Source organism: Lichenostomus cassidix, chromosome 8 (genome assembly GCF_008360975.1).
Source record: "Lichenostomus cassidix isolate B80296 chromosome 8, HeHo_3.0, whole genome shotgun sequence".
Lineage (NCBI taxonomy): Eukaryota > Metazoa > Chordata > Aves > Passeriformes > Meliphagidae > Lichenostomus > Lichenostomus cassidix.
In genome coordinates this window covers 22665281-22686569 of record NC_139489.1, presented here as the reverse complement: position 1 = coordinate 22686569, position 21289 = coordinate 22665281, and the positions used below count along the sequence as shown (strand labels likewise).

The 21289-nt window shown below is 38.0% G+C and overlaps 1 protein-coding gene across 1 annotated transcript in view; it reads left to right on the top strand.

Annotated features, from left to right (window-relative positions):
- CDC73 (cell division cycle 73) overlaps positions 1-15185 on the top strand; it is a 100959-nt gene extending 85774 nt beyond the window's left edge. Inside the window, exons 13-17 of the mRNA XM_085068346.1 lie at positions 93-180; positions 6992-7153; positions 8929-9029; positions 11718-11859; positions 12726-15185. Of these exons, the coding sequence (XP_084924472.1) occupies positions 93-180; positions 6992-7153; positions 8929-9029; positions 11718-11859; positions 12726-12762 (530 nt within the window). The 3' untranslated portion in view covers positions 12763-15185. The remainder of the gene's footprint in view (positions 1-92; positions 181-6991; positions 7154-8928; positions 9030-11717; positions 11860-12725) is intronic.
- The last annotated feature ends 6104 nt before the right edge of the window (positions 15186-21289 follow it).

The window sequence follows — 21289 nt, the reverse complement described above, 5'->3', positions numbered from 1 at the left end:
TTCCTTCAATGAAAAATGGGGGAGGGGAGGAAACAACAACCAGAACACAGAAAAAAACCCTCCAGGCAAGTCTAACTTTATTATTTCTACAGGATCTCGAACTCCCATAATCATTATTCCAGCAGCCACGACCTCTTTAATAACAATGCTTAATGCAAAGGACCTTCTGCAAGATCTGAAGTAAGTAGTTGATTAGAACATACTGGATAACAAATTGTTTTCAGATATAAAGTTATACTAGCACCTAATTAGTAATTAAGCAAGAAGGTTCATCTACTCTCTTGTGACAAGCTAGTTTTAGAGACCAGAGTATAAAAGAAATTAATTCCTCTTGACCAGTAGGAAAAAAGCCAAAACCTAATTCAGAGTTTTGGCTCAGTTGTGACCTGTGGGTAGATTGAGGAAAAACTCTTGCAGTACCAGTTTGAATGTATGCAGTGGTTTTCTTTTCTGTAATATCAGTGCACACACATGCAAGTGATCAGTGAACTCTTACCATGGAAGAAGGCAAGCTCAGAAAAGATTTTGGGAAAGGACCACAGTTATTGTAAAGGAGAAACTGACCAGAGGGTCTGCTTCAGCCAACCATCCCAGCTGGTTGTGTAAATAAAGAATTTTTTCTAAAGTTCAAATATTCTTATTAAATATTGATGCAAATGCATCCAGGGAAATTTCAGTGAGTTGCTAGAACTTGTTTATCACATCACACATCTGATTCTAAGATTTAATTCATTATGGGTGAATGAATCTTTCTGTTTGTCCAACAGATCATGGTGTTTAGACTTGCTAATCAGTAAATAACAGTTAATTTTTTTGAAACAGTCATTTTCACAGAGAAATACACTGCTGTAGGTTGTCTGCAATGGTATGTCCAAAAAACAGAGGAGTAATTTTTTTTTATGAGCTCCAGCACTCATCTTTTCTGAGACTCTTACACTGCTTTTCTTCCAAACCAGCCTGTCCTGATGAGGTGCTTCACCTTCTGCTGGAGTTGCCCTAGAGAGGTTTAAAACTGCTGTGAGATACCAGGTGCCTTCTGATCTGCTGCTAATTCCTGTTCCTGATGGCCACAGGCCCTCAAAGATCCAGGGAGTGCACTGGACTCTTGGTGTCTACTCTGAAATACTCTGAGAGAAGGCTGGCTTTTAGCATTAGAGTTTAATGTGCAAGCAGTCACTGCACTGATCTAATTGGGTTGACAGAGGGTGTTGTTTGTTTATGTGGGGTTTTATGTTAAAAAAAAAAACAAACCTCACAACAAGCCCTGGATTTTCCATCTGTGTCATTTGTGACTTCCTGGCACAGGTGTACCTGGAAAGGAATGAAGCACCTGTCATGTCTAAGTGCATCTGTGCCAGGGGACAGAGTTTTCAGCTGTTCTCAGCTCCACTGGGGCAGAGCTGCAGTCAGCTTCCAAGGCCTGTCCCAAGAGGCTGCTCGTGTTTAGAGTGCAATGAACACGATCCAGAAAAAACTACAGGGAAGTTGAAGGGTTCAGAGGAGGACACTGCACAGTTAGCCTATATGAAAGAGAAAGGGGAGAGGCAAGGTGTGTTAATGCATCAGAAGTGCAATAGCAGAATTCAGAGGAGCAAAATATTAATTTAGCCATGACAGTTCTAGCACTCTTCTGGAAAATATGCCACCTGGCCTGTATTTTTTTTGCATTCAGATTTATGGAAGTACTTTGTTCAGGAATGGCTTCAGGGTTTGTTTTTACTGTTCAGGTATGCAGAGTGTAGAACTAGCCTTGATGTAGGGTATGATTGATAGATAGATACGTGATGGTTTTCCAAGGGAAGAAGACTTAGCTAATTTCTGCCTCTAAGTCAGCACCTTCTTTAACTCATTCCCTACTTGCAGCTAAATCTGGCAGAAGAGCAGAGATTTCAAAGGCACCTGTCATTGCCACAAGTTTTAGGATAAAGAAATATTGTCCAGACAGAAAAGATGCTAAATTAATATTCCCTCCCTTACCCCTGCTGAGGAAGATGCAGGTAGATTTGCATCTCTTGTATTTCTAGAGGTAGTCAGCCTGCTTGTGTTTGGTGTCTGAGGAGATTGGTGATACAGCAGGAGGAGGAGATTTTTGGAGCTGGAAGGGTGAGAGCCATTGCAGGGAGGACTGGGAAGAAATGGGGGAGAATCCTGGGAGGATGATGCCCCCGGGATGGTTGGGTTATGGGAGCTGTTTATAGGTCTGATCCCTGAGGCAGCACAGGCTGTGAAGTGTGTCATCATAAAGAATGAGAATTTGAGTTTCATAATCAAATCATAAATCATAAATCAACTTTTATGATTCTGTCCATTTAAAAGTTTCTCAAAACAAAATAAGGAAAAAAATCAGCTGAAATTAGAATTGGAGATTGAAACTTACAATGAGAGCTGGGAACGTTTGTCTTTTAGGGTACTTTTTGTCTACAATGCTGGATATTATTTTTTAAGGGACTGAACTGCAATGCATTGTCATTTGGACACGAGAAAAATTAATTGTGGGATCATTGCCAGATATTTTAGGTTGGTGGCTGTAAAATAAACAGGAGATTCTTCATCCAGTTCTATCATAGGATTTAAATGGAATTGTCAAGAACTGAGAGAAACCTATTAATTATACCAACGTTTTTACTAAGCCTTTTCATAGCTCTGTAGTGTATTAGTTTTCCATGCCAAATTTGTCTGACATTTGTATGATGCTTAGCATCTTTAATTCATCACTAATGTTAGGCTCTCTTTTGAGGTAGAGAATATGGAAAGGAGGAAACCTATCATATATAGAAGGAAATATATATAATGGCATACCCAAAGCATGGTACTGGTTTGAGATTTTATTTTTAAGATATCTAGTTTTTCTATTCAGTGTATTTGTTGCAACTTAGGTTTTGAAGGTGGACATATTTCTGCATGTGATTGTAACATGTGCAGTTCACCTGCTGGATAGTATGCAAATATTCTTGCTAACTTTTTGGGAAAAGTTATTTTTCTAAGGAGCCAAGTACAACATAAAATGAAGAGTTTCTAAAATAGTAAAAAGATATAATTTAATTTAAAATCAGAACTGCAGTACATTCTGGTATGTTGTGATGCTTCTTTAAAATATTTTATATAACACATTTTACTCTTACTCACTATCTGAAAGCAAGACTGGATATCACAATTACTGTGTGAAATTGTGACTAAGTATTTGAGAATACCTGAAGTCAAGCTTTTCCAAAGCAAGGCTTCTGCTTTACATGGAGCAAAAGCAAAGCAGGAATTCCATCAGGCAGATGAGAAGGATTAGATGGTGATTATGTATTTTTATTATGATGATGCTCTGGCTTGTGATGCGTTTCACCATATGTGGCCAGGCAACTCACTGGAGATTTATCCAGCTTTGATACTGAGTGAAAGATCTGGGGTAGATTCAGGTATGATGTAGTGTAAAGAAGCTTTGTTTTCTTGCAAAAATAGGTGTCTAAAGCTTTTGATACTCTAATTTAACAGAAATACTGAGAGGGTTGTAAAAATAAGTCTGCAGTTCTGAACACAATCAAATGCGTATTACCATGATCTCAATTGCTGGTGAGTTGCCTTATTCTCTGTTCATGCATTTTTCAATGTGCCTGAGCTGGGGCCCAAAAAGTGCTGATCTGACCTCAGTGCAAGTGTTTTAAAGGTTCTGCTGGCAGTGGATGTGAGTTTAGAGCTGAGGCAGGAGCAGCTCAGGCAGTTCAGAGTGTAAAGTCTTACCAGTTACCTCCCACAATCTGCTGGTCTTCAATCGCTTGCCTGTTACCTTAGCAAAAGGACCTGCTGCCTTTGGAAAGTGAGAGTGCACCATTTTTGATGTGGGTAATGATTTGGGCAATTAATAGCAAGGGCTATTCATTTCCTGCCCCTAACAGGGGTATAAAAGTGCATTCTAAGTAGATATGGATTTTTTTTTTTAAATAGGGGATAATCTGGAGAAGCAGCAAGAAACTGTAAGCTCCTGCACACTGAGGTTTCAGAACCCATTTCTGGTGTATAAAAATATGTCAAATACAAATGTGAAGTTAAGCCACTGGCTGTAGTATTAGATAATAACATTATAAATAATTTCCAAGAGAAGATGGGATTTTTGGTGTTTAATACTCAGATTCCTTACACTTGTGTTTTCTGTCCAGCTAGTGATGGCATAGGCCATATATATTTATAATCACACAGTAATTCCTATTGATTCTCATGTCTCGAGCACATGACTTTTACTGTACTTACTGAGTCAATGGTTCCCGGAAATGCAGGCATATATTCCATAATGTTCTGTAAGCTGTGCTTTATTCCTCTTCTCTGGGTGTTTATGTGTATGTAAGCTCTTACTTCAATGCTTGCTTTGTGATGGTTGTCTTCTCTGCTGTTCCATTTAAATCTGCTCATTGATAGTTTTTCCCTAAAATCTCTCCCTAAAAGATCTCTTTGTGTTATGTCCTAGAGAATTGCACTCAAAAACGCTCAGTTTTTTTCCAGGAAATAAAACTTTGAAGCCATTGTCTAGAAGGGACTTAACTGAGGCACAAGTGAATGGTGCCTTAATAGCTGTAACACAGTTTCTAGCTGAAATGGAGAGAAACTGCCAAAAACTAGTGCTGAAATGAATTTTCAAACACAGAGACATTTAAAGCTGAGAACGCCTGTTTCAGCCAAATTTGAGAGGTCTCAGAGTGGTAAAGTTGCTACTCTGTAGCACAGCAATATTGCCTGAGCTCTCATTTGGCAGGGCTGCCTTGCTTTCCTGTTTCCATTTAAAATGTGTTTGCTTCCTCGCATTTACAAATTAAATTTAAAGTGTGACCTTTTAGATCCCTGTTCTGATGAATACTTGATTATCACTGTAATGTGTGTAGGGCTGTTTGGTTTTTATTTACATATTCTGTAAGGGTTTAGTGCATGAGACACAGAATAACAAAATTCTTCTCAAGCTGCCCACCATTTCAGGTGATCTTGACTTTTCCTATAAACCCTGCCAGCTGGATAATGATGTTTGACGGGTTGTTTCTCTAATTCTTTTTGGTTGTATTATTTTAAATTTATTTTCATTCTTTTCAGCCCAGATTCCTTTAGTTCTAACGAGTGATGAGGGACTCATTGGTAGGTTTTTTAAAAGCTGAAGGACCACCAAGCAAATCCTGAAGGATTTGCTTAAAAGCTGAAGGACAACCAAGCAAATTTTAAGTTCCTGAGTTTCCTATCAGTTATTATTGGCAAAGCAAAGTTTGTGACATGTTGGCAGGACAGGCCATTAGGAGTGCTTATGAATGTACAGCTCACTTTGGAGTTCTTAAATTAGTGAATTTATGAGAAATACTTCGGTTTTGGTGTCACATTTGGTGGCTTTTTCCAGTGCAGAACTCAATTGAGTATCTCTGTGTAGGAAGCAATTGTATGTGTCAGTGTGTTGTGATGGAAAAAATGTATGTAAAGATTAACTGTTTAATTACTTCAATTATTAGGGAAATTATTACCTTAACTTCTTAAAAAATATATTCTAGGTGGCCTAAGTGTACTTTTCTCCCAGTGTCCTGTTCAGCTTTTTTGTCTGTATTTCCTTTAGAACGATGGTGTTTCACATGTACCAGACAGATAAGCATAATTTAATTTATAGCTCCTGATTTAACACCTGGGATGCTTTTTCTGTATTTGCAGCTTTAATGCACCATTTGTAGTCATTTGCAGGTGTTGGGCTTTTTTAATTTCCCAGTGCAGTTGTATCAGTTGAATGCATTTGGACACACATTTCAGAAATTGCTAGTGACTTTCTGTTTCTGAAACACTGTTAAATTATGAGGAGTGTGAGGGGGCATCATCTGTTCATTTACATTGGGAAAGTAAAACAGTTTTGCTTGGAGGTTTATTGACAATTTTCACCTGCTGCCTTAAAACATATTTGTTTGCTTGTTTTTTTTTTTTTTCCTTCACCCAAAATGCCATTTTCTCATTGGATATGTAGTGAAACTAGTTATTTTCAAGTTGACTGAATAATGAACTTTTCTTCATATTCATCTTGCATTCTTTTTTCTTGTTTATCCAGCAATAGGAAGTGCAGTCTGCCTGTTAAAGTACATTCAAATTGGTTTTTAGCATTCAAATAGAAATTGATTGAAGAGAACAAATAGAAATGGTGCAAACAACTTCCCCAAAAAATCTAGTAAACTGCTCAAAAGCACTGTGTGCTCAGTAATGAAGAGAAATGTTACCAACTGTGTAGTGTGCTTTTAAACTGTTTTATTATCACCATAAAGAACAGGGCCTTGAAATGGGATTGCATGTGTTTTTTAAGGTGAGGGGGCTGAAAGATTAAAGATCTGTAATTAATTGGAGGGAGGGAAGGTGTGTCACATCTTATGCATTTATTGTTTTTATGTGGAGATTGCATATGACATGAGGGCCACATTATCTGTATTTTACAAGCACTTATTCCATCAGAGAATCTATTCAGAAAAAAACCTAAAATCCTCCAAAAAAAAAAACCTCACTCAAAACAATTTTTTTACCATGACTACCAGCTTTCTTGAGAAAATTTTAATGGCTAATAATCCTAATGGCTCCAAGAGCTCTTAAAATTTGCTGCAGGAAGCAATTGTTTTAGTGCCCAGGCTTCCCCGTGTTACCCTTGGTCACTAAGAAGAAGAGCTGTGGTCACTTTGCAAGTTGTGATTTGGCTCCTCATCTGCAAATGTATTGTGTGAGGTCAACAAGGTGTGCCACAAATGTCTAAGAACAGGTCAGGCTGTGTTTTTGGGGCACAGAGAACCTTTTAGTGTGACTGTTTTTATCAGAAGGGCTTCTGAAATACTATTCTTACAGTTCTTTGCTATTCTGGATGAATAGTGATGGAGAGACTTGGCATAGTGAAAACGAGGTGGCTTCAGTGACTGCTGTCAATAATGCCGAGTTCTGATAAAGCTGTTCCTTTTGCTGCTGATTCCATGCAGTAAATTGCCCTTGCCTACTGAGGGGTTTGTTATTCCCTAAGGTTTGTACCATCAGATGAGAAGAAGAAGCAGGGCTGCCAACGAGAGAATGAGACTCTAATCCAGAGGAGGAAGGACCAGATGCAGCCTGGGGGAACCACAGTCAGTGTCACTGTCCCTTACCGAGTTGTAGACCAGCCTCTGAAACTCATGCCACAGGACTGGTAAGAACTTTCCTCCTTTACACACTTGCTTGACCTGGGCAATGCAGAATTTGGAGGGGACCAGTAAAATGCTCAGAAATCTACTGAAAAGTGAAGGTACAGATGTAAGGATGGATTTTATTAACTGTGTCTTTTCTTCAGGTGAAAATAGTACAAAACTAAACTCATCTAGAAGGTGTAAAAAACTTGCAACACTTCACATTTTAACAGTGTGAGCAGCACAGCTACTATTATTTGGTTTGCCAGAAATGTTCTAGAAATTCCAATAGAAATGTTCATACTCTTGTTCTGGTTTGTGATAGAGGAACGTGCAAGTCACTGAACCGTGATCTGCAAGAGAAACCCTCCTTTCTTGTCTGCTTTCTGAAGGAGTGTCTGTTGGGAAGATGTGTTTGCAGCCCATCAGCATCTGACATTCCAACTTTTTACTAGTTAAAGAAAGAAAATACTTCAGACCGTAAAGACTGAACTGTGGTTCCAGTATCGGAGCTACTGGAATTTTACTTCTGAAGAAAGAGCCCTAGTTGGGAAAAGGGAATCGTAGATAGTTTTTACATTTATGAAAAAGCTGGAAATGGATTATTTGATCGGTAGCCCATTCTTCAATGCTATAAAAAACAGTTCTCTTTGAGCAGGCAAACTCTGGAGAAGCATTTTTGTGTTGTTTGATATCTTTTTTTTAATTGATGAAGTGTGTTGTGTGGCATTTTTAATTCTTCCTCATGAGTGAGAAGATCTGGGACATGGATGATGACATATTTGGTGGTTTTGTAATTTCCAAATTAGGTTTTAACAGAGAGGAATACTTTGAAAAGGTTTAGTGCTCCTAAATTAATTGTTCTCTGTATTTAGAACTTGAACTAATAAGAAATCCATGGATTTAAAATTCTGAATATTAAATAGCACTTAAAATGTTTGATGGTCAAACCTTTAAGAACCATCCAAACTGTTTTCTAAAGTACTTCTGAGCAAAGACATGAGTGGTGTGGGGACTTTTATCTTGGTTTTATCGAAGGAAGCCATTATAAAACCTGCAAAAAAAAACCAAAAACAAAAACTCCAGACCACAAAACTTCACCTTGATTGTTCTTTTCCATTTGGGATTTAGTGGACTTAATGATAAATTAATTTTGGGGATTAGATTGGAGAGTTAATTATTTGTTGTGGTAGGTAGGAACTGTGGTTGGATGATGTAAATGTTCAAGAGAAAGATAGACCATATGTGGGAGGTCATTTATTCTCAAAGGTGTTTTTTTTTTAATTTAACTAATGCAAAAGCTTCATCTTAATCACAATTTTTTCTTTTCAGACCACAGGTAATGGCTGTGTACTCTTAAAATAGCTGATGCACTTTGCAGAAATGTAGCAGCTGTTGCTTCTCCTGAATTTTTAGCCTGGAAGTCTGCAGTGTTGAGAATGAAGGCTTTTAAATCTGCCCATCTCAGTTTACAGTGCTGTTCACAGAAGATCGTCTCTGAAACTGTTGGAGCACTTTTCAAAAGCAAAGTAATGATGACCACAAATAAAACACTGTTTGACTTCTAAGAATTGTAACCTGAGCAGCTGAGCTGCCTTCTGCAAAGGGACAGGGCTGAAAGCCCAGAGGAATCACATAATGGTTTCTTTTCTTTACAGAGGAAAAGCAGTTGTGCTGAAGGTGTGGCTGATAAATGTGCTACCCTGCTCTATAAAAGCAGCAGCTATGCCTGTTCAGGGCAGCAGGTGATTTCAGTGTGCAAGGCCATGACCATGTCCATCCCTCTCTGTGTCCCCAGGGATCGTGTGGTGGCCGTGTTTGTCCAGGGGCCTGCCTGGCAGTTCAAGGGCTGGCCTTGGCTCCTGCCCGACGGATCTCCTGTCGATATCTTTGCAAAAAGTAAGGGATTTGTTTTGTTCATAGTTTTTTGGGGCTGTCACTGTGGTTGGGGTTTCTTGTAGGGTGTTTATGCTTATGGCAAAGTGCTGCCAAAGTGCTGCCAAAGTGCTGCCAAAGTGCTGCTGGGCTCGGGAGGCTGAGCAGCCTTTGGCCTTGGTCTCCTCACAAATAAGGAATATTCCCATGCCCTCTGCGGTTGTTCTGTCCTGACCTGCGGGAGCTCATGGAAATCTTCTCAGAGCTGTCAGCTGCCAGAGGCACAAATAGCTGGTGTACAAATCTACTTCCCAACCTTCTAAATAAAAGGTGAACAGACACTGCATATTCCAGCAATTCACAGATAACAGGTTTACAGGCTGTCTTCACATTCCAGTGCTACTTTGAAGAGAGGATTAATCACCTAGTGTGCCACTTAAGAAAGAGTTAAAAATATGATCTGGTGTCTGACAAAAACTTGAAGTTTTAAAAAGTTTAAGTTTCAAGTGAGCTGGATATTACCAGTGTATAGATCTGAAAACAGGTTTTTTTGAGTCCCCACAGCTGTGGTGCTTTGAGGCACTTCTCTGGCACAGTTCACTCCTCTGACAGAGAGGTGTGCCATAATATCTAAGGGACCTGTCAGCTTCTCTTCTCTGTTGCTCCAGTGTGGAGCTCCTTAGAAAACAGACCTTTTGATAGTGTCCTGTGGTTTCAGATTGTTTAAAAAGCCCCAAAACAACACATAAACACAAAAGAAAAAAACCCACAGATGGAACAAACCCAAAGCCACCTTAATTCAGCTCTGTCATCTTGCAGTCAGTGTGATGAGGAAACAGGTTTGATCAGGTTTTGTTTGTGCCCCTCTTTGGTGTGTGAGGTAGAATCTGGAAAGATAGTGCTGGTTTGGTGAGCAGCAAGGAAAAAGCTCAAGGGTCAGACAGAAAGCTAAGGATGGGTCTGTGAACAAGAAAATAGAATGGGTCACTTAAAGGGAGGATTGACAGTGAGCAGGGAAAGAGCGAAAAAGCCTGAAGGTCATTGTAAAAGTAAAAATACACCACGGGAGCGAGTTTAACAAAAGAGACTAATGAAAGAAGGAAATAGCACTTCAAAATAAAGATACTGAGAAAATGGGAATTGCGAGAAGCAAAGCCAAGAAGAAAGCAGTGAAATATTGTAGATCTAGCTAGTAGTTACATGCTGCTTCCTAATAATTTTAGCATTTTGTATATATCCATGTATGGAGGGCTACAGGAATTGTTCTTACATGCTTTGAGATTCCTGGCCTTCACATGCCAAAAGATCACTGTGGCAGCCTGCACAGTTCAGGCTGAAGGTGTACAAATTCTTGTGTTTTTCAAGAGAAAGAGGGATATCTGGTCTTAGTCAATTCATACATTGAAATGGATCTTTAATTTTAGAAATACATTCCATTGCCTAGTTTTCCTTGCACATGGCCTGACTGTTTTATGTTCACATAGCAAACAAGCCTTAATTTTACATCAGCAACTGAATGTTTGCAATGAAATTTTGAATGCTGTCACTTTAATGAACAAATACTGAGTTTTGACTACCATTTTAAAGGTCTTACTCCAAGAGTACATCAGTGAGCTTTAATAGTGATTTGTTTCAGGTTCAGAAGGGGATCCTCTTATACTCAAAAAACATTTCCTGTTAATGCAGAGACCCTGTCAGGTGTTGAAAACATTTTCTTTATTTGTTTTCTCTGAAGTTATATGAATACATGCAACATTGTATAGTAGAGATAATGTATATGTATTCTTAATTTTCATTCACAAAGCTTTGAAATTTATCTGGCAGAGATACAAGCCAGATGATCATTTCTTTAGTTTGTCAACTAAATAAAGAGCTGATTTCACATACCAACCTTCTAGAAAGTTCCTACATAGATCTGGAAAAGAAAACTGATTTTGTGGAAGACAAAACTAAGGGTGTGGTATCAGAAAAAGATACAACCATGGCATTAAAAGTAACTTGCTTCCACAAGACTGGTGGCTTCTGTTTTACTTTTCCAATACTATTAAAATCACCAGATTGGTTACCAGATAGAAATTGTACAAGACTTAAATACTTTGGGTTTAGTGCTCACTCTGTAAATGCTTGGGCTCTACATAATAAACATGCGACAGTACTTCCCAAGAGAAAAATAACAGCTAATATTTTACCTTTTTTAACTGAGTGCTAGGTCAGGAGAAATTGGCAGTTACTAAATTTCTCAGAATGCTTTATGTAGCATTTGAAGCTACATTGCTTTCTGATATCAATCTTCTACAGATCCTTCCAGGAAATAACACGCTTCCTACTTAATGGTCTCAGAAATACCTTTTTAACTATTGTTATTTTTAATTCTTCGACAGTTCAGAGATTTTCAGAAAGAACATCTTTGTTTCTCGAAGCGAATGTACTTGAATTGGCAGTTTGTTCCTGCTCTTCTCCTGGAACCTGTGCATCTAAAAGTGGGGGCTGCCCTTTTCCTTTGCCCTGGAATAGCCCGAGAGCCACTGACCTCTATATTTAGCTCAGTGCCCTTCAGTGAGGAGTTGACTTCCTTGGGTTATGGGTTCATTAGTTTTGCTCTCAGAATGCTCTCATTCTGAAAAAAGAAGGGTGGGGTGGGAATTTTCTTTGACCAGTAAAGAAACACTAAACCCTTGATGTCTGTGCCAAATGTTTTCCCGTTTGCTGTAGTTAAAGCTTTTCATCTCAAATATGATGAAGTGCGCCTGGATCCCAATGTACAGAAATGGGATGTGACAGTGTTAGAACTCAGCTACCACAAAAGACACTTGGACAGACCAGTATTTCTACGCTTCTGGGAAACTTTGGACAGGTATGTTTCCTGCTGAAAGTCCGTGATGTTCAGGCTTTTGTGCTGTTTGATGGGAATTTAAAGTTCTGGGAACCAGGGAATTGTTCACGACTTAGACATCTGAGCAATGTTTTAACTTGAAATACCATTTGTTTTGATTTTCCCTGATGATACAGTTAATAAAATGTAGTGGTATATGTTTACAGACTGTAAATAATAATCTACAAAGTGTAGTAAGTGGGGACTTAAAGGAAGGGTAGTTACCATTCATCATTGAATAGTCCTATGGTTCACCACCTTCTGACTCTGCTTCTCTGGTCAGAACCCTCCTGAAGGGGAAGTTCACTGCAATACCTTCTCATGTTGTAGAGAAGAAACTTTATTATCATGAAGCAGTTGAAGAAATATTGAGGGAGGGGAGAAGCCCATGCATTTCCTGAATGTTTAATCTTTTCATGTTGATTGCACAGCAAACTGCTTGAATGATTGAGTGAAAAAGAAAAATCCTGCGGGAATTGTCAAAATAATTCCAATCAGCAAACTTTCCATGGCTTCCTATTTAAAAGTCTCAGATGAACAATATATCTGAACCCGCAGAATGAGCTAGTTATTTTTAACAACAGTCTTTTGATGTTAGAAGTCTTGAGATACTTTGGAAAACATGAGATTTCTTTCAGTCAAGGTTGTAGCTCTCTGCTATTCAGTGGGACAAATCTTGTGCATAACACAGAGCTCTATATAGTGCATAAGACATCGAATCTCTTTGGCAACTTTCTAATTCTCTAAGAATTCTGTTTTAGCAATGTCTGTGCATTTTATTCTTGCGAATAAAATTCCTATAAATGCCACAAGAGTAGTAATGCTGTCTTCTGTTAATTTTTTTCCAGGTATATGGTAAAGCACAAATCTCACTTGAGATTCTGAATCCTTCAGCTGCCATTTATTTCCTGAAGTATGGATTGAAAAAAAAATGGAAGGGGCTCCAGTTTGGAGACCAGAGCTCGCACTATATGATATGTCAAGAACTTTACAAATGAGGAAGGGTCACAGTTTAAACTTTTTATAAAATCTTGTTTGGATGATTCATGCTATGGCAGGTTGATACCTGTTGTTATTCAGAAGCAAAGGGGTTTTGCTTAAAACTATTTTTTTAATGTTGTTAGCCTTCTAGTCTGCAATCCAAATTGTATATTTTGATAGCAGCAGTTTCTTCTCTGTTTTGTTAAATTAGGCACATTTTTAAATGATGTGTTTTGTTCCTGATTAGAGGATAGATCTCCACGGCAGGTTCCCCACGTGTGTGTGCGTGTGCGCGTGTGCGCACGGGTGTGTGTAAATAAAGAATCCATGTGTGGGTGTGTCTAGAGGTATAGTGTACAAAAAAGGTATGGACACACTGACGCACACATAGGTGTTGCCAGGCTTTCTAAACCACTTAGCTTCTGAGCTTAGTTTTGGGTTTCTTTGCTTCTTGTTTCACTTACTGAAAATATTTTGTTGTGAATGATAATTACATTTTAGTCAATAGGAATTGCAACCTGAGCAAAGTGAAAGTTGTTTTGGATAAATCAAAATGTCGACCTGTATATGTATATTCTGTCAGTCTTTGTTGAAAAAGGGAAGATGAAAAATCTAGAAACACTTTTTTTGGATTTGTAATGTCCCAGTTTACTAAATCTTTATTATAGGCGTACCTTCAAGTCATGTTAACTTTAAATTGCCATTCTCCACACACATCTCTTTATTTAAACTGAAAGTATGCATGTGTACATTCCCATCTAGCAAATACCTTTGCATATGAGTCTAAATGTTACCTAGATTAAATGATGAATAGAGAAGGAGAGAGTTGGGATTTTTTTTTCCTGGAACAGCCACCACAAGGAATGAATTCTTTTAGCTTCTTTGCATTTATACCTCTAATACTATTTTATCTTGACAAAAGTAGCCCAGACTGTCTACAGGAGTTGTAATTTTCTGAGCTGAGTGGCTAAAATGGCCTCCTAACAGTCCTGCATTGGAATGGAATGGAAAATCAGCCTTCTCCAATTACCAAAGAACAGATTTGCTTCATCTACAGTGTAAGGCCAGACGACCCTGGTATTTGTACCAATTTACAGCATCTCTGTATCTATGGAATAACATTAATTTGATGTTGCATACCAGTGAATGTAGAGAATGATCAAATACTGTAACACCTGCATGATTTTTTTTTCTGGGATAGAAAATACATGTTTATATTCCTGTTCTTGAAATTCCAAACCATGTTTTTTTAATATACTTTACATTTAAGGTTTGACAAAAATAAAATGTTCTACCTATTCTGTTTTAGTTTTTATTTGATGTTAACTTCATTTTTAATAAAACCCAAAGTCACATCTCTGAAAGAGGTTTTTAAAACTATGTCTTAGATTTATGAGGACTGTGAGATTTGACTTTCAATTGTATGTTTCCATCCTGGCTATACTGAGACTGTATCTTTTCAAATGGTCTTAATGGAGATGCAAAAACTCAAAGCACCACAACAACCCCCGTGAATGCCAAGACTAGAAGCTGCTAACCCTGGATTTTGGAATGGATTCGGCGTGGTGACTGGGAAGAGCAGGCACTACAGAACTGCTGCGATGTCTCTTGTTGGTGTGGGCAGTTGGTCAGTACCATGCTACTGTGTTTTCCCTGTACTTCAACTTTTTATAGATGTATCCATGTCGTACTAGAGCTGGCTGAAAAGTTGAGTGCTTGGTTTTAACCTGGATTGCACATAGTAAAGCTGTAATGGTTACCCAGCACCGCAGCTGCTGCCATCAGGAAGTGGTTCAATTTACAGTTCATTTCTGCTTTAAGTAGTGGCATATCATGTATGCATTTTTAAACTTGAACATTTCCAATTAGAAATGTAATTTTTTTCAGACTTCCTCAGTACATCATGGCCTGTGCAGTTTTAAAGAGATTTCTGGGCAGTCAACTGGAAAAGCAAATTGTGGAGAAGTGTGTGCTTCACATGGAATGTGACCTGCAGACCACAGAGTGGGTTTGCAATAAACAGGGGTCAGTTATCTTTTCTGTGTCCTGTACTTCACTTGTGTTTTCAGTGCAGATGTAATCCCAGATCGAATGTTGTATACAGGAGATGGCTTGATTTAGATGTAAATGTACATATTTATTGGGAGTTAACTCCTCTGAAACTAGTGAAGTTACACAGGTGTGGAACAGGCAGCAGAGCAACATCCAGGAAATCTTTGTGTGACCTGTGTTGGTTTTTATGGCTTGAGCTGAGACCTTTAACATTTTAGAATTTTGTACTGGCAAGCAGTTTGTGACCAAGTTATTAAAATATGTATTTGTGAAGGGGTTGGCACCTGATTGTGCATATTTTTGTCAGTCATAAAAGTAGCAATGTTTATAAAATGAGCCATTTTGCAATCAAATTCCTGCTGACATTATTGGAAGTTTAATTAGGTTGTCAGAATAGCATTCCTGCTGCCTTCATAAATAACTGCACATAGATTATGAAACTACTTGGACTTAAAAATTTAGCCTTACAGCAGCATTTTGCAACACAGCTGGAATTTTGGACACTTATGTTATGCTTAATTTATCTACAAGTTAATGTGGAGTAATAAAGAAAACCGATACGAAGAAGCGGGGAAGCTGGAGGAGCAGACATCTGTTTTACTGAGCTGCATTCTTATTGCTGAGCAAATTTGAGGCACTACTTAGAGGTGTATAAAGTGTGTAAATTGTACTCAATTAAAATGTACAACTGTAGCTGAGCTACTTCCCTGACTGCAGTGTATCGAACAGTGGAATGACACGAGCATGAGAATCAGATATCAAATTGGCTGTTCCTGTTAAACATCTTCACTGTCATAACTCTGCACTGTTTCATAAGTACAAGATGAATGAGATGAAACAAGATGAGTTGAACTGGTTTGAAGTCTGCTGTTGGGCTCCCATACTGTCAGCAGGTGATTATTGCTTTAGTAACAGGGTTAGTGGGGCCCGGAGATGTACCTGAAGTAATGATTTTTGTATTAAAACCTAAAATACCTGTGATTTATACTGTTTGAGCTTTTGAATGTTAACCTGAACAAAGCAGGCAAAGGGGGAATTTTTTTGTAAGGTAAAGTAGGGCAACTGCAGGGACTTGCATACCTGAAGAAATTGCAGATCAGCATCCTCAGCTGAGTAGGCTCAGCTATTTAGCTATTACCTGGAAATTTTTGTAGGAAGATGGTTTCACAAATAGGTACTAAAGTCAGTGCTTGAGCTAGACAATTTATGAAACTGTTCTGCAATGCTGTAAACCTTTTTATTTCTGAATTCAGAAGAAAATGTAGATAGCAAATTGTGTGCTAAGTTGCCCTTGATCATAAGTTAAACTATTATGTTATATTTGACAGATCAGCCTTTATTGGAACAGCAAATTTGTTTTTGGCTTTCATTTGCTGCGCAGTTGGTGTATAAAATATTGCCGTTCTCTGCAGGGACATGCAAAAGTAAGTTTTATTAGTACAGCCTTTATTCTTTTGCTGGAGAAATATGCACTTAGTTGCTAATTCTTGCAAACACTATACCAGAAAAAAAAGCTGATCAAAATTAATGGCTTAGTGGTTTTAAAATTTAATGTCATGAATGCATTTTAATTCAAAAGCCATAACTAATGCCAAGTACTTTATTAGAGCAATGTGTTCATGAAAAATTAAAATCCCTGCCTGAAGAAACTGCTGGCCAAGTAGGTTACAGTTCAGCTAATCTGTGGAAAAATGTGCCACAAACTGGAATCTCCGAATGTCATATCCTGAGTTGCTCATTTGTAACTGAATGGATTTTTTTTGAGAGGTGGCAGTTCTGCTTCCTCTGCTGAACACTTACATACTTCAATCACAATTGTGTAGTTTCCCTTCTTAGATTTGATTTTACCCTGAGGCTGTTTGCAGAATGCATGGATTCTGAGTCAGGGACAGAGAACTGATCACTGAGGATGAAGTTGTTTGATGGAGTTCAGGCACTGTGATCCAGTGGGTAGCAGTTGATGATCCTTGTGGTTTCCTTCCAACTCAGGACGTTCTGTGACTGTTCAGTTGTCATTGACTTCTCTGTAGATCTTTCTTCTCAGTGCTGATGCTATCACAGAGGGCAGGTTTGAGAATTACAAGATTTAATCCAGCACAACCTGTTGGTAGGTAGTGCGCAGTGCCAGGCCATGCATCCAGACTGTTTTACTGTGCTGATTTTTCTTTAAACAAGAATTTTATAATTTTTCTAATAAGAATGCAAATGCAAAGAACAATCTCAAATGTTTCAAACTTTATTGCAAATACTAGTTCACATGTAAAAATGAAATATATGAGGTGGTACATAAAATCCGTAAGAAAAATAACTTGGTGTATGGTTTTTATTTCTATCTGTAAATTCTTTTGGTGTATTTTAAATGCAGAAAAACTGTTTACTTGCTTCACAAGGTTCCTGCATGTATCACTGGAAGCTGTCAGAAGTAAATCTTCAGCTGCAGTTGCTTGAAAGTTTGTAGATTATATGAGTTTGTGGGTTATAAGTTATGGCCTGTGTCAGTGGGCCCAAATTTTAATAGTGGTTTTGAAGGTTGAAATTCAAATGAAATCTCAACCTTATGGGAACAGCTACCTTGAATGAGGGAGAAGACAAACTTTTCATGAGACGATACCCTTAAACTATGACATAACTGTCATAAACTTGTGTTTAATGACTATTTTGATAATTTTTAGATATATCTTGTCACATGACCTATTATTTAAGATCTGGATTGTGTTAATCATGTTTTTTACACAGTTACAGTTTAACATTAGCTCAAGTCCAAGTTTTAAAAATTGTTAGGAAAAATACCCCGTGGACTTTCAAAGGTGGAAGGTGTTTTTAAATGCAACAGTCAACTTAGCCCTGAATGAAGAAACAAAAAAAAATGTTTCTCTTGTTTCTATCAGTTAAGACAAAACCTGTAGTTTCATAATATTGAATGTATTTTTATTGGTGAAACAGGATGAAAAAACACCTTAAAAAAATGTCTTCTAATTTTTCACTTGTTCCTGCCCTCTTGAAATCCTTTCCAGAGACCCATCCAGCCCCTCATCTGCTTGCCTGACTTGTTTTTCCAGCTTTTTTCTCCCAGACTGGGACTGTTCCCTATCCCACAATCTTTATGTGTAAGCACACCGCTGGGAATTATTCCTCTGCCCCATCAGTGCACAGACAGAGCACTGGAAGCACAAGAAGCACAAGCTTCTCCCTGTTGTGTCTTAAAGCTGATTAAAAACTTAAGAACAAACAAACAAAAACATCAAAACCAATAAAAATGAATGTATGACCTACTGAATATTTCATCCTGTTTCTTTCTAGTTTAGTTTTGGCCCGTAGCAATGAAGCTTTGAGGCTTTGAACATAAAAATACTGAAGGCATACTAGTTGTTAGTATTTCCTTAATCACTGGTATGGCTCTAGTTACTCTCGAAGGTTCTTTAACTGCAGAATTCTCCCTGTTACTGCAGATTAGTCTTAGGTGCAGAATGATTATCCTGAGCTCCACTGAGTCGAGTCATTCTTAACCTGAGACTGAAATCTAAACACTTAATTACCTGACAGCCTTTGTTCACAGCTGCCAAATGATTTGAGAGCACCACACTAGTTTTCTTTGTTACTGATTTTGTGAGACAGATCACATTAAAAAATTATCAGCAGTGAAAAAATAAAAATCTGATTCTTGTTTTCCAGATGCTCCTCAACACTTGCAATAGTCAGAGCTATTTACAATTGAGTAAGAATTGTGAGATGACCCCAGCAATTTATACTAATTCCAAGAGCGGAAAGTGTGAATTTGCTAGTTTTCCAGGGCTAGGAATTACTAGTCAATTTTGTAGCATGCCCTTGAGAAGTTCAGATGGTCACAGAAAAAGAGGATGTAGCTGAGCAGCACCTCACCAGGTGTGTCTGTGTCTAGTGGGATGTCTGGGCTGAATTCCTCCTCAGCTGAAGTGTCCATGCTTGGATTGCAAGTTCCGCTGGAGACAGGACATCTTCTATTCTGTAATTAAACTTGTATGAAAGAGCCTTTGTTTTATGCACAGTGGAAGCAATTAGTCTGGTTGCTGAAAAGTTGCTAAAAAGGTAATAATGGGATTAAAGATTAAAACCAAAACAACCCCAAAACAAAAAAAAGCCACAACCTGCAAAAAACCACCCAACAACAAAATCAAATTAATAAAAAACCAAACAAACCCAAACAACATAGAAAGCTTCCTAGAGTGAGATTACTAAACTGAAATACATTTGGAACAATACATCATGAAGTCTGTAAACAACAAATTTATTCTGTGTGGATTAATGCCCTAAATTGTGTTCCAAATAATCTTGTTTTACCTTTATCAAATTGAGTGATCCACAAAGTCACTCAGCAGTGTAAAATCCCTCTTGAATTTTATTTTCTCTTCTAATCTGGATTTTTCTGGCTTTGGTCAGTACCTGTTGGCCTGTTTATCTTGCCTTTTCTTTCTCCCAAATATTGAGGCAGCTGGATGATCTTGTAAATACAGAATTAAGTAAATACAAAATTACAGTTAATTTTGTGTTTATGTACATGTACATTACTGTTCCACTGAGAAATGTGCATCCATCATGATGTACACTGTAATTTTTTATATCCTGACTTTTTTAATATATCAAAATTAAAGTGTGGTGTTCTCCATATGTTAATTCTTTTCAGAACACAGTTGACACTTGGCCATAGAACATGAGACAATAATCAATACCTTAACTAAGCTATATAAGAAATCAGGTAAGGAAAACTTTGCATTTAGTAATTTGCCTCTCAGGAGCTTGTTTTTGCACTGACACAGACTGAAGGCCATTTCCAAGAGCAATAAATAGCCTTTGAGAACTTCAGGAGAATAAAATCTGCCAAAAGTCTTTGAAATGCATGGAATATGTCAGGGGTTTACCCATTTGATATGAGATGTGAAATGTCACACAGGTGTCTCCAAAACATTGTCATCCGTCACACATCAAGTCTGCAAAGTGGTAATAAATTCACCATCACTGGCCCAACAATTCTTTCTGCAACATACTTTTTAACGTTTCTCATCTTATACCCTGAAATTGTGATCTGTACTGTTATTTCTGGGATTAATACCTTCAGGTGTGTTGCCAGTCACATCAGGGGAGGGGGCAGGTGTAAGTATTTGCTAATTTCTAGCTCCTTAAATAAACAGAAAGAGGAGTTGTGTCCAGTGCAGGTAGCAGTGTGTCTGGGAAGAGTTGCATAATTGAAAATAGGGAAAATAAGTGGATTATGGTCATTGCATAATTTAGGGGGCACAGGAACCCAAATGTTTAAGAAGTCGTCTTTCCCACACTGCCTCAACCCACAGCAAGGTTTTCTTACCTCCATTGCTGTTTCACAGCATTTACTTCCCAATGTTCTCAGCCTCCCATCTTTGTACTGTACTGCAGTACCTGCCTGCTTTCTGTAAAAATAGCTCAGCTGGCCAGAACTATATTGCTAACCTTGTAAACTGTCATGGGCCATCTCATATCCATGTCAAATATTTTTCTATAGTAGTAAAAGATGATATAAAGTTTATATCTGAAATACAGAGATAAATGTCTGGTTTTCTTTAATGCAGCTCTTAATGTTCCATGCCACACTTAGCAATGCAGTGGATGGCACTGTCTGCAGACTCAAAGACTCCTTAAAAACCAGCAATAACCTTGAAGCTTTTAGCATCCAGACAGAGAAACGGGGGTTCTGCTGTGTCATAAAATGATGATAAGGTGAGGAGGTTCAGGACCATCAAAGGAGTTGTATTTCTACAGTACTCACAGGCAGTCATGATTTATCATAGCTTAACTTTATTTTGCTGTGGTTTTATGCTCTGGAGGTTAGATGAAGTCATCAGTAGATTCTCTGTAATATGTCAGAAAAAGTCTATATGTGAACTTTTAGGTTAAGATTTACATGCTAAAAAAATACCTTTTTTTGCATCATGCCATTGCCTTTATTAGAATGTGCAGCTGAAACAACCTTAATGAAGTGGTCATCTGACTCAGCTAACTATTGCCTCCTTCTCCCTGGGTAAGCTAGCTGATCCTGCAAAACCTGATTTAGGTCAGGAGGTAAATTTACACAGGTTTTACATTAGCTGAGTATGGAGCTAATAACTGCTAAAGACAGCAGTTTTTCCATTATTGGAAATTGATCACAATGTAAAAATTTCATTAAATGTTTTGATGTTAGGAGGAAGCTGCAGGTCCTCACCGGTGTCAGCAGCTGCTTGCATGGCATCAGATTCATTTTGCATCAGCAATGCCATGGCATGACTGATATAAATGATACTGTAAAGCACTCATTTTGAGATTAATGACTTGGAATCTTTACATTTTCTAGAAATTCTCTGCTTTTTTACCCAATGACACTGGTGTTTGA